Genomic DNA, 13,146 nt, shown 5'->3' with positions numbered 1-13,146 from the left:
TAAATGACTCACCTCCTTTCTATATGGAACAATCAGGACATCATTCACTTTCCCAAATGGTTGAAATAATTTTCTAACATCTTCTTCAGTACAACCATCCTCTGGTAATTCCGATATAAGAAGAACCGAACCATAATGCAATGATTGTTCTTTCCGAACCTATTTTTGGAGTGAAAGAAAATTAAAACTAATCCAAATTAAGCTACAATGTACAGTAATAATTTCCTATATAATTTCTTCTACCACTAATATTAGTATATTAAAGGGTCTTTTCCAAATATTTTACCCATTTTCCTTTTTCCTTCACCACCCCGTTTACGTAATTTTTTAAATCACAATTTTAACACTTTAATAAGATTTTAAATGCAAAAGTGATAAGAAATGTTATTTATATTTTTTAAACCAGAAATGGTTTATAGGTGCTCTTTTCTATTTATAGCATCTTATAGCAAATAAGACCTATGGAATGGTCCAAGGCCATTAGAGAGAATTTTTCTATGAAACTACATGGCCCACCAACAAGGAAAGCTGAAATTACAGCTTTGCTCACCCCCTCTGTTCTAATAATTGGAAATGATATCTAGACAGGTATATTTTTAAAACTTCATATATAATGCATACCATGTGAATACAGTGTATCACCTTTACCACTCATGTTAAAAATTAGGGCCAGGCATGGTGGCTCATGCCTGTATCCCAGTGCTTTGGGAGGCCAAGGCAGAAAGACTGCTTGAGGCCAGGAGTTTAAGACCAGGATGGGCAACATACTAAGACTCTCTACTTTAAAAAGAAAAAGAAAAAAAGGGTCGGGCCCAGTGGCTCACGCCTATAATCTCAGCACTTTGGGAAACGAGGTGGGTGGATCACAAGGTCGGTGTTCGAGACCAGCCTGATCAACATGGTGAAACCCCGTCTCTGCTAAAAACAAAAAAAAAATTAGCCAGGCGTGGTGGCATGCGTCTCTAATTTCAGCTGCTCAGGAGGCTGAGGCAGGAGGCAGGAGAATCACTTGAACCTGGTAGGCGGAGGTTGCAGTGAGCCGAGATCACACCACTGCACTCCAGCCTGGGAGACAGAGCGAGACTACGTCTAAAAAAAAAAAAAAAGAAAACACCCAGCTGGGTGTGGTGGTGCATACCTGTAGTCTTAGCTACCCGGGAGCCTGAGGCAGGAGGATACTTGATCTCAGGAATTTGAGGCTGCAGTGACTTATAACTGTGCCACTGCACTTCAGCCTGGATGACAGAGTGAGATCCCCATCTCTCCTATTTTTTACTAAATAAGAAAACTCTTTTTAAAAAAGTTGCACTGCCACCACCTAGAAGTCTTGAACCAAAATGAAAAGAACTTCATATATTAATAATCTTACGAGACTAACTCAGCCTCTTCAAAATTTTCCTTATACTCAAAAATTTCTTCCCAATGCTCTTCAAAATTCTGTTAATTACTGGTTGATTACTACAAGTTTATCCTTCTAAACGTTAAGTTCTTTGGGGCAGGGAACAGCACATACTGAAAGTCTTCAATGTATTTAGATACTGTTGAGAGCAATGCATACCATACCTAAATGCTTGAAAACTTATTAATATTAAAATATACAAAATATTTGATATTTGGCCTATTAGGATTTTCTCTGAAGAGTCTCTTGATGTTTTAATATATTATTTCATAGTGATTCAAGAAACACACACAATAAAACAATACCTTAGTATTGTAACCAGTAGGTTACAGTCAAAATACACTAAAAATCAGTATCAAAATATACATTTTACACTGTACAACAGCGTTTTTGACTTCTGAATTGTACCACAAAAAGTATAGAACAGATGTATAACGATCATTTCTCAGGAGAGGCTCACCCTTATACCTTACTAAAAAAGATTACAAAAGCTCAATAATGCTGCTGGTGATTATTCACTTTCTCAATTAGAGAGCAAAACTCATCACAATGATCTGCTTGGGAAGCTAGCCAAAAATGCCAAACCATCAAAATGTGCTCTTTTGACACATCAAACACCAAACCACTGGAATTCCTAAGCTACAAGATTTTGAACCTTGGACTTTTATTATATTCATAAGAAAACCAGTAAAATATTCCATACTAAAATCATTTAACGACTCATAATTTCAAAGTTATTGGAAATATGGAATAAAAAAGTTAAGACAACTTCATTTTTTCTTTTTTTCTTGAGACGGTCTTCCTTCTGTAACCCAGGCTGCAACCTCTGCCTCCTGGGCTCAAGTGATCCTTCCACCTGAGCCTCCCAAGTAGCTGGGACTACAGGCATCTGCCACCACGCCCAGCTCATTTTTATATTTTTTGTAGAGAGGGAGTTTCACCATGTTCCTCTGGCTGGCCTCAAACTCTTAAGCTCAAGTGATCCACACCGCTTGGCCTCCCAAAGTGCTAGGATTCAGGCATAAGCCACCATGCCCCGCAACAATTTTGTTTTCTGTTTGTCATAGCAAATGTATGCATACTTGCACTAACAAAGAATTACGAGGCCAGGCATAGTGGCTCATGCACTTAGGGAGGCTGACGTGGAAGGACTGCCTGAGCCTAGTACTTTGAGACCAGCCTGAGCAACATGGCAAGACCCCATCTCTACAAAAATTAAAAAATTGGCCAGGCATGGTGGCACACGCCTGTGGTGCCAGCTACTTGGGAAGCTGACGCAAGAGGATCACTTGAGCCCAGGAGATTGACCCTACAGTGAGCAATGTTTGCACCACTGCACTCCAGCCAGGACCACAGAGTGAAACCTTATCTCCAAAAATAATTAATTTAAAGAATTACCTTTCGCTGGAGAGAAACAGCTTTATCAGCCACCTGTTTACATTCTGACAAAGTGTCATCTTCAAGATTCTTTGATTTACAACGAATAGAATGTCCTCCTAGATTTGAATCACTCTTTGTAGTGCTTGTAGGTTTAACTGATGGTTTTGTTCCACTGCTAGTTTTAGGCTTTTGTGCTGGTGAATGTCCCTTATCAGCAGCTTCAAGATGCTTCTGTTTATTAAATTCTGTCCCATGCCCAGATCGTTGTACCACATCTTCTAATGCTTTTTTTCTATCTAGTAAAAATATATAAAACACAATTTCAATTGGAAAAACATTAAGGTAGGAGCCATCTCCTGACATAATCACATAGTGCTATTCTCACGCTAAACAGGGAGCACACAGACAATAAAAAAACCTATACTTTATTCACTCAGAAGGCTCTTACATGAAGTTCCTTTATTCCCTTATACCAGTGATCCTCAAAGTTTTGGTTATGAGATTGCTTTACACATTTTAAAGACTACAAAGATTTGTGTTACATTTATTGATATTTACCATATTAGAAATTAAAATCTTAAAAATATTTATTAATTCATATGTTAGGTTGGTGCAAAAGTAACTGTAGTCTTTGCCACTGAAAGTAATGACAAAAAAAGTAAATTCCCATATTAACGTATTTTTATAAAAACCAACTGTAATTCCCAAAACAAAATTAGTGAAATGAGTAAGACTACTGTATCTTCTTCCAAACATTTTAATGTTAGGCTTAAAAGAAGAACCTAAATTCTTTTATCTGCTTCTGGATAAAGAAAATCCAGACTCATAAAGGCATGTAATTGGAAAAGAGAAGGCCTCACAGAACTTAGAAGATCTTGAGGACCCCAATCGATCCTTGGAACGTACTTTAAGAAGGAATGCCTTATATAATTAAAGGTATCTCCACTTGAAATCAGCATTTTAGACTATAATAGATACAATAAGACCTGTGCAAAGTACTATTTTTGAATTTTTCAGGCTAGTCAAGTGAAGCAGTGGGAGTGTCAAAGTACTTCTCAGATATTAACTATGGTTTCTTTCATTGTAGAAGAAGGAGTGTGTTTGTATGTGTGTGCATGCCTGTGTGAGTTATTTCTGAGAGGGCCATAAAATCAACATTAAGTCACAGGTTAAAAATAATAATCTTTTCAAAAACATTTTAAATTAATCCATGGAATTCAATAATCAATTATTAAAGCAAACTAAGACATTTTTACCATCCTTGGTTTTTAAATATGTTGGTGGACACATACATTCACACACATTTCTTTGCCAAGTTACCAGAGGGAATAATTAACTCTGTGGGATGTGAGTCAGATCTCATTTAGCAATTCTAAAATTTAAAAAAATAGAACATTTCTCAAAATCCAAAAAGACATTTAAAAATTTAGTCAAAATAAGTACATTCATTATTTCATGGCCATCAGTGTACCTGATGATCTCACTGATCTCCTTGATATCCTTTCAGGGCTAACTGATCGAAAGCATTTTGGACTACCTCTAAATGGATTTCTAATTCGATATGGTGAACGGGATCTGGATCTGGATCTGTATCTAGAAATGAAACGATGGCAAATTCTTGGACTTCGACTTCTTGGTCTACACATGTAATGCACTGGGCTTCGAGACCGATGGAATCTGTGACTTGAGCTTGATCTTCTAGAACGCCTAGGACTGGGGGAATGAGAACGTCTTCGTGGAGTTTCATTTTCTTTTCTATTGCCCTCATGTCTACAAGTGGGGGGGAAAAGAAAGTGATCAGCAATTTAATGTAAATTTAAATGATACTAAATGACAGAAGCACCTTGTTAAAAACAGACTGTTAACAATACCAAACTCTGATAAAAAGATATGTCCTTAAAACAAAAATCTGTTTGTTACAATGTAATTCAGCCTTATACGTAAATAAGAAACAATCAGAACAGTTTATCAGCCCTCCAATTGCTTGGATGTCTGCTTTCTAGTTTACAGAAGAATACGATAATGAATTTCTCTGGTTCTTCCTGTACCAACATTATATCTAATTATGTTTTTAAAGTATTAAATTAAGTAAGAATTTAGGAAATTATTTACATAAACAGATGTTTTAAATAATTTTTTCCTGAAAGATTATGCCATCTATAAATATGACTCTGATTTCTCTATGTGTGCGTACATGCGTGTACATACCTAACCTGAGTAGAATCCCCTAGGGTATACAGAACGTAATAATACCACTCCTAGCAGTCAAGTCATTTATAACAGAAGATATCATAAACATAAAATAATAAAGTCAGAACAAAATATTTTCAGAAAAGGCTAAAGAAAGTAGATCGGGGCGGGGCTGTGTCACATTTAAGCACTGGAATAAGTTACAGATTCATAGAGGTTTTTGCATTTGCCTATTGTTTAAATGGCAAAAGTAGAACTCAAAAGAATCATTCTTAAAATTAACTGCTTACTTTTAAAATACAATCAAGTTTTAATAATATTACTATTTTTAAAAATTACCTTCTTGATGGGAGGATCTCAGGATTCCAATCAGGATATCTATTTTGAAAACAAACAACATTAACTAACAGCTAAAATAAGACTGTAAGGCTCAATTAATCTTTACCTGTAATATATCAGAAGGACTTTTCACCACCTTTACTGGAAATAAAATATTTTGAGTGTTCAATAAATAATCAAAGTATTATGCTAATAGGTGTATCAGGGAAACACATTCCCCATAGTTTAAAGGACTAAACTTTTATTTAAGTAAAACAGCCAGTATATGCACAAAAGTGTTAAGAGGTACAAGATACAAGCTTGGGTTAAGGGTTAAAACAGAGAAGACAGTTCATCTACTATACAGAACTCTAGGGAACACCACTCCTATCACATTCCATGTGGCAACTCACAGAATACAACACGAATGGTGCCCCTTAACTTGCACCAAGTAGTCCTCATGAAGATATATCCAGTGAGAGGAATCAGGAGAGAATTCATAGAAAGGGCTGCTTTTCAAGTAGCCCTTACAAAGACCTATTAATAGGAATGGATTAGGTTAGATTTCATGCAGTGGCAATACAAAAACTAAGATTGGAGGCAAAACATTGGTGTTTTGTTTCAGGAGCTGGTCTAGCTGCAGCATAGATATGATGAAAAGGAATTACAAAAGGGGAAACTTGGACAGGCTGTCTGTTGTTTCAAGTAAAGACAAATTATGAAGAGCCTTAAAATCAGGTAATGAGGTTACACACAGGAAAAAACAATGGGAACTTAACAAGCATTTGTAAGAGAAGACAACAGGAATGTTTTCAGAACAAGTGTAAAGAAATATCTGGAATTAGGGGGAAAGATGAGAGCTATTTAGAAATTGGGCATGTAGAAGCCACAATTATAGCCCTAAGAGTGAGATTAACACAAGATGGAGTTTATAGAAAAAAAGAGCCAAGGACAGAATCTTAGGCACATTGACAACTTCAGAGTAAAGCAAAGAAAAAGAAAAAAAAACAACAAATGATTAAGGAGTAATCACAGAAAAAACTAGAAGAAGAAACAGTAATACCACAGAAGCCTAAGAAAAAGGCTATATCTTCACTCTCAACTTCTAGAAAATCTGAACTCTAAGAGGCATGTGGACAAGCTGATTATATTAAATAAATAAATCACTACATTTAAGAATACAATTTCAGCAGCAAGATGAAAGCCAGGTAAGGAAATGGAGGCAGAAAACTTCTGACAAATCACCAAGCAGGAAAATTAAGTTAGGTCAAATCTTAGTAAAGTGGTTTGTCTTGGTTGCTATTTGCCTCAGACAGTGTTAATAAGCTAACCCCACGGCAATTCTCAATTCCCTTTTCCCTTGTTTGCCTTTACTACAATGGCTAAAAAAGCTAAATATTTGCTTTCCCACTATCTCTAGAAGATAGCCAGTGATAGGTTCTAACCAATGAGACATAGGTACAAAACCCCTGACAGATACCTGAGAAAGCTTCTGCCTCATTCTTCCTACTTTGAGAATAGATATATTGTCTGGAGCATCTTTTAATTATGAGGGGACAAGCTATGAAGACAAAACAGTTAACTTTAATCCAACATACCCATCATCTAGTGTCAACAATTCCCAATATATGGATAATTCTGTTCCATCTATTTCCACGCTTTTAAAAACTTTCATTGCTCTGTACTATCCAGGAGGATAAATTCCTAGTCTTACAGTGATTCAAAGTAAATCTTTTATCATCGAACCCATCAAAAAGTGGGTTTCACTGTAGATGCTGTCATTTAATGGCTATGAAACTTAAAGCCAGTTACTTAGTACGTGTAAGCCTTAGCTTTCTCACATGTACATGCTGGAAATGAAGGTGATTAACAACACATCAAAGTTATTAAATTTCCAGAGCTCTCTAGTTTATGGTTCACAAGAGCTTGAAGACTATCATTCAAGAGTTGGTAATAATGGTCAGGCATGGTGGCTCATGCCTGTAATCCCAACACTTTGGGATGTTGAGGTAGGCAGATTGCTTGAGCTCAGGAGTTTGAGACCAGCTTCGGCAATCCCGTCTCTACCAAAAATACAAAAAATTAGCTGAGCGTAGTGGCACTTGCCAGTGGTCCTAGCCACTCAGGAGGCTGAGGTGGGAGGATCACTTGAACCCAGGAGGTGGAGGTTTCAGTGAGCTGAGAGAGCTAGTAATAAATAACATTGTTGATCTTCACTAGGCTCAGGTTCACCAAGTTTAGACCTGTTCACTAGGTAACACATGTTCTCATCCCTGCTGCCCAGGGCAGAAAGATAAAGCATGCATACATTCTGCAAGGAGAATCTGGAAACACCTCTATCCTGCCCAACTAGTCAAAAATGTGCTTCAGAAGCAATAACGCTCCTAACATAGGTGGTATAACTATTAAGAGCAAGGACCTAGTTAACTGATATTATCTTTGTCCCAATGTGATGCAATAAATATACACATCACCAATGAAGTATTTGCAACAAAAATGTTCTCAGTGAATTTAATGCTAAGGAAACAAATAGAAAACTATATAAAGTGGGACATTCAACAAGACAAGTTTCCTGGACATTTCAAGGAAAAAGTCAACACCGTTAAAAACATCCTCCTCAAACAAAAAAAAAAGATGACAAAACAAAACAAAGAGTAGGCTATTCTTCATTAAAAGAGACTGCAATACATAAGTCTTAACTGAATACTGGATTGGGGGTATGGATGGGGCAGACAGGAAGAGTTATAAAAGGCATTCTGGAAAGAAATGGGAAAATACGAATTTGGCTTTTATATTAGAAGGAATTGTGGAATTACTGCTAATCTCCTTAAACGTATTGTATTGTGGTTATGCAGAACAATGTCCTTATACTTAGGAGATAGACGCTGAATTTAGAAATGACGTCTCATAATGTCTGCAATTTACTTTCAAATAGTTCAGAAAAAAGTATGAAGATATAATAAAGCAAATATTAACAAATGGTGACTATAAATGAATAATATATAAATGTTTTTCTTTCTTTTTCCCTTCAATATTTTATTCTGAAAATTTTTTAAACCATAAAAAAGTAGAAGGGATGATACATAAAGGCCTATGAGCTAAACTAGTTCTGTTTAACTATTTGCTGCATGATGGTAGGGAAACTGTCTCTGTGCCTCAGTTCTCTCACTGATAAAATCAGGAAGAATCCTTATACTTAACACCCCACAGATGGTTTTGAAAACTAAATCAATTATGTAAAGCACTTAGAATGCCCAGCACACAATAAACATAGTATAATTACCTATCTTTAATACTAAAATTCTGATGCACTGTATCTTTCCTCAACTATTCTTGTGTCATAATCCAGAAAGATCCAATAAAGCCAAAGAGAATAAGCCATAAGAAAAGAAAAATCTAAATATACATCAAGGGAGGAATGAGTAGAAAGAAGGTATATCCCCATAACGCAGCTTAAAAGAATAAAGAATGCAGATCCCAAGCACCTAACCAAATCTAATTTATTTATTAAATTATTTTGCAGTGGAGAGAAAGTCATGAAGCAATTATTCAAGTGCATACAACCTGAATGTGATGGTTAATTTTGGGTGTCAACCTGACTAGATTGAGGGATGCTTAGATGGTTGGTGAGGCACTCTCTGTTGGCGTGTCTGTGAGAGTGTTTCCAGTGAAGATTAGTCTGTGAGTCAGTGGACTGAGTAAGGAAGATCTGCCCTCAATGTGGGCGGGCATCACGCCATAGGCTGGGAGCCCAGATGGTACAAATAGATGGACGAAGGTGGAATTCCCTCTCTCCACCCCTCCTTCCCTCAGAGCGGGATGCCCTTCTCCTCCTTGTTCTTGGACATCAGAACTCCAAGTTCTTTGGTCTTTGGTCTATGTGACTTGCATCAGCAGACTCCTGGGGCTCTAGGGCCTTCTGCCTCAGACTGAGAATTATGTTATCAGTTTCCTTGGTTTGGAAGCTTTTGAATTTGGACTGAGCCACACTACCAGAAGCCCAGAGTCTTCAACACGCAGACAGCATACTGTGGGACTTCTCAGCCTCTATAATTGTGTAAGCCAATTCCCCTAGTAAATCCTCTCTCGTGTATCAATACATAGGCATACCTCAGAGATACTGTAGATTCAGTTCTAAAACATCACACACTAAGTGAGTCACATAAGTTTTTTGGCTTCCCAGTGCAAATAAAAAGTTAAATTTAGACTATGCCAGTCTATTCACTGTACAATAGCATGTTTTTAAAAATGTACATACATTAATTTAAAAGCACTTTATTGCTAAAAAATACTGATGATCATGAGCCTTCAGCAAGTTGAAATCAAAGATCACTGATCACAGATTGCCATAAAAGGCATAACAATAAAGAAAAAAAATTGAAACACTGTGAATATGACTCAGGCACATAAAGTGAGCACATGCTGTTAGAAAAATGGCACCGATAGGAAAGAGTCCTGACCGGCCCAGTAGAGACAAGGGAAGAGGGAGGCCTTGGATCTGCCATTGTGATCAGAGTGAGGCCAGGTGAAGAAAAATGTGCAGAAGGTAAGAAACTGTGAAGGCATCATGAGGCCTGGTTAGGAGACACAGCCTGGAGAATTATGAAAGATATACTGTTGTTTTAAATTTCAAACCACAGTCACCTGTGTAACGAAAGAACTCTTAAGCTCCACAATAGGAAAAGGTGGAAACTGACCCAGAGGATGCCAGATCGAAGGATATATCCAGTTGCAGTTCTTACCAGCATACAGGTGCTAATATACACACTGTTCATTTTCAGCTTCAGCTCTTGATTGCTTTTGGCAGCAAAAGCACTGCTCAAGGCCCAAACGAGAGAGCGATTTGGTATTAGGAGAATGATTAAGATGGATTCTTGAATGGTGCTCCCCAAAAGATACATACATATATATGTTCCAATCCCTGGAACTTGTGAATGTTACCTGATTTGGAAAACGATCTTTGCAGATGTAATTAAACTAAAACTCTTGAGATGAAATCATCCTTAATTATCCAACGGGCCCTAGATCCAATAGCCAGTGTCCTTCTAATAGCAGGGCAAAGGGAGGTTTAAGAGAAGGTGGTGTGAAGACAGTAGCAGAGATAGGATTGATGGGCTACAAGCCAAGAAATGTCAACGATTGTCCCCCGTCATTAGAAGTTAGGAGAGAAGCATGGAACAGATTTTCCCCCCAGAGCCTCGGAAGGGAATGGTGGCCCGGCTAACACCATGATTTCAGACTTCTGGACTCTAAATAGAAATTTATTCTCTCCTAGTTTAAGTCAAAAAGAAAGAAAAAAAAAAGAAAAATGGCACCAATAGACTTGCTTGACACATGGTTTCCATAATCTTTCAATTTGTAAAAACGGCAAATTATGGGAAGTACAATAAATCAAAGTACAATAAAATGAGTTACGCTTATATTTATTATGTCTCCCCTATTGAGCTCTGTGGAGAACCAAAATACACTTGACATGGTTAAAAAATAAATGCAGTAGAACATTAAAGCAGCAGGCATGGAAAGCAAATGCTTTAAAAATCAGGGTCCTAAGTGTATGAAAAAATAATAGGCTTACCTACACAAAAGGCTTTAATAGGTATATACATACTGTTTGCTCAAGTAAATTAACATAGCTATAATCCTCTTACTAGCATGAATGACTCTCTAAAATAACTAACTCACTCTCACCCAAATAAAAATTCACCTTCATAAGAATTAAGATGTCCCACTGAGTACCTGTGGGAAAATGCTGCTTTGGAGAGATTTTTCAATTTTCAACTGTATTCCTTACAGTGGCAGTAAGGCATATCCAATTCAGGTAACAAATTATCTCCCCATGATAACCTGTATTTGTCTGTACAGCATCTATATAGAATACTAACCCCGATTTCTAGTCTTAATGCAAAAGATCCAGGTGACGCTTATCTCACTCTCAACACCAGGACCAGACATGACACAAACTGAGGTGCACTACCCTATTCCCACAGCCACTATAATGCGTTTCGGGATGGACAACTAACCCAAAGTGAACCAGAGTCAAAACAAGGACTTCTGCCAGAGTTATGGAGAAAGAAGTGCTTTAAAGAAAAAAGGTCAGATGGGAGAGACATATATTCTCAGAACCTCCCAAGGCTGTGTCACAGGGTGAGGGGTGGGGTAAGGAAAACCAAAACAAAACAAAAAACTCCTAGAAATGCCAGCTATACACATCACTTACATCCAGAACCGTGGGGTCCGTTTTGCTATGTGAAAGAAGTGTGTCCAAGATTTCAGAAGGCCAATGCAAAAGACAACAGCTAAGAAAGAAGTATTTCTGACACTCAATTTTTATTTGAGCATCCAATACAGCTGGCTCCTGAAACTATTAATAGAACCACCAACCTGATTTAAGCTTCCCAGTTAAATAAGCTGACAAATTCTCTTACTTCAAAAAAAAAATTTTTTTTTAAATAGGCTGTCGCCCAGGCTAGAGTGCGGTGGCACAATCATGGCTCACTGAAGCTTCTATCTCCCACGCTCAAGTGATGCTACCACCTCAACCTCCCAAATACTGTAACTACAGATGTGTACCACCATGCCCGGCTGATTTTTTATTTTTATTTTGGTAGAGACGAGACATTGCTGTGTTGGCCTGAACTCCTGAGCTCAAGCAAGCCTACCTACCTCAGCCTCCCAAAGTGCTGAGATTACAGTCATAAGCCACTGCAACTAATCTGCAACTTTAATCACTTATGACCAGAAGGATCCTCAATAATAATCTCAAATCCATTTGCCCAATAACAAGTTACTGTCAGTCTGGTGGCTAGGAACAGTTTAATGGTATTAGGGAAGACAGAGTTTAATCTTACGCTACTTCAAGAGATACAGGAACATAGTGTTAAAATCACACTTTTCACCTCTATGGCCAGCAGGGAAACCTTCACAGGCGCCCTGTCTTTATAACAAAAAGGTGGAAGAATTGAAGAGCCAATGTTAAGGAAGCAAGACATCTAGCTTGTCCATCCCTTACTTAAGGTATATTCTGAAAACTGGTTCTAAGTCAGAGAAGAGCTTTAGTTCCAAAATTAAATACTGGTGTTTGGTTTGCATTGATTTTCAGTTACTTGTCCTATGGGAAGAGGTGGAGATAAGAGAAGAAAGGATACCTGATCTGATATAGATAAAACATCCTGGGGAAGGTAAGCCAGCAAAGAATGAACTAATGACATAAAAAGTTTACCTACTGGGAATTAAGCTAGAAAAGTGTAAGAGCAAAGGATATATTGAATTCTACCATTTTGGAAAAATATTAAATACACTTCCACAAAACTACTATTTTTTAAAAGATAATAGCTTTCCAAAAATATTTTTCTCCAAAGTATTATACTAAAGGTATTTAACAGTCACATCTGAACATTAACTATGTTGTAAATATGCTATCTATAATAAAGAAAAAAAGTTCTTACTGTTGACGTAACTGTCGACAGCTCTCAATATGAGTAGATGTATTTTGATGCTGAATCCAATCCTATTGTAAAAGGAGAAAAGTGTTGAAATTAGAATATTCCTAATGTTGACTAATGAATTAGGCTTTTTAAAAAAAGAATTTTTTTTTTTCAAAAATTAAACAAACAAACTCATAAATAGCACTTGGCTGCTCAATAAAATTTTCACAAACAAGTTAAAGGCCTCGAAACAAATGCACTTAATACCATACCTCACTGATCCCATTTGAAAATATTTTATTACAGAAAACATTTTAAAAATCAAAACCATGGCTGCTCATTTTGAAATCAATATATAAACTTGGAGAAAATAAAAGCATGGATCAGAAAAAACTTACTGCAAATATAAAAACAACACACCAGAAAACACCAAAA

At 37.0% G+C, this 13,146-nt stretch overlaps 1 protein-coding gene across 6 annotated transcripts in view; it reads right to left on the bottom strand.

Moving 5' to 3' along the window:
- Positions 1-13,146, bottom strand: part of ZNF638 (zinc finger protein 638) — a 98,492-nt gene that overhangs the window by 60,195 nt on the left and 25,151 nt on the right. For 5 of the 6 annotated variants that reach the window (XM_038007083.2, XM_073023067.1, XM_007970281.3 and 2 more), the window contains exons 3-7: positions 12,733-12,794; positions 5,309-5,347; positions 4,251-4,549; positions 2,798-3,075; positions 13-159 (exon numbers count right to left, since the gene is read on the bottom strand). In XM_038007083.2, the coding sequence (XP_037863011.2) occupies positions 13-159; positions 2,798-3,075; positions 4,251-4,549; positions 5,309-5,347; positions 12,733-12,794 (825 nt within the window). The remainder of the gene's footprint in view (positions 1-12; positions 160-2,797; positions 3,076-4,250; positions 4,550-5,308; positions 5,348-12,732; positions 12,795-13,146) is intronic. The other variant, XM_073023066.1, reaches the window with a different exon arrangement.

The sequence above is a fragment of the Chlorocebus sabaeus genome, chromosome 14 (assembly GCF_047675955.1).
Source record: "Chlorocebus sabaeus isolate Y175 chromosome 14, mChlSab1.0.hap1, whole genome shotgun sequence".
Taxonomy (NCBI): Eukaryota; Metazoa; Chordata; class Mammalia; order Primates; family Cercopithecidae; genus Chlorocebus; species Chlorocebus sabaeus.
This window is presented reverse-complemented; position numbering and strand designations above follow the sequence as displayed.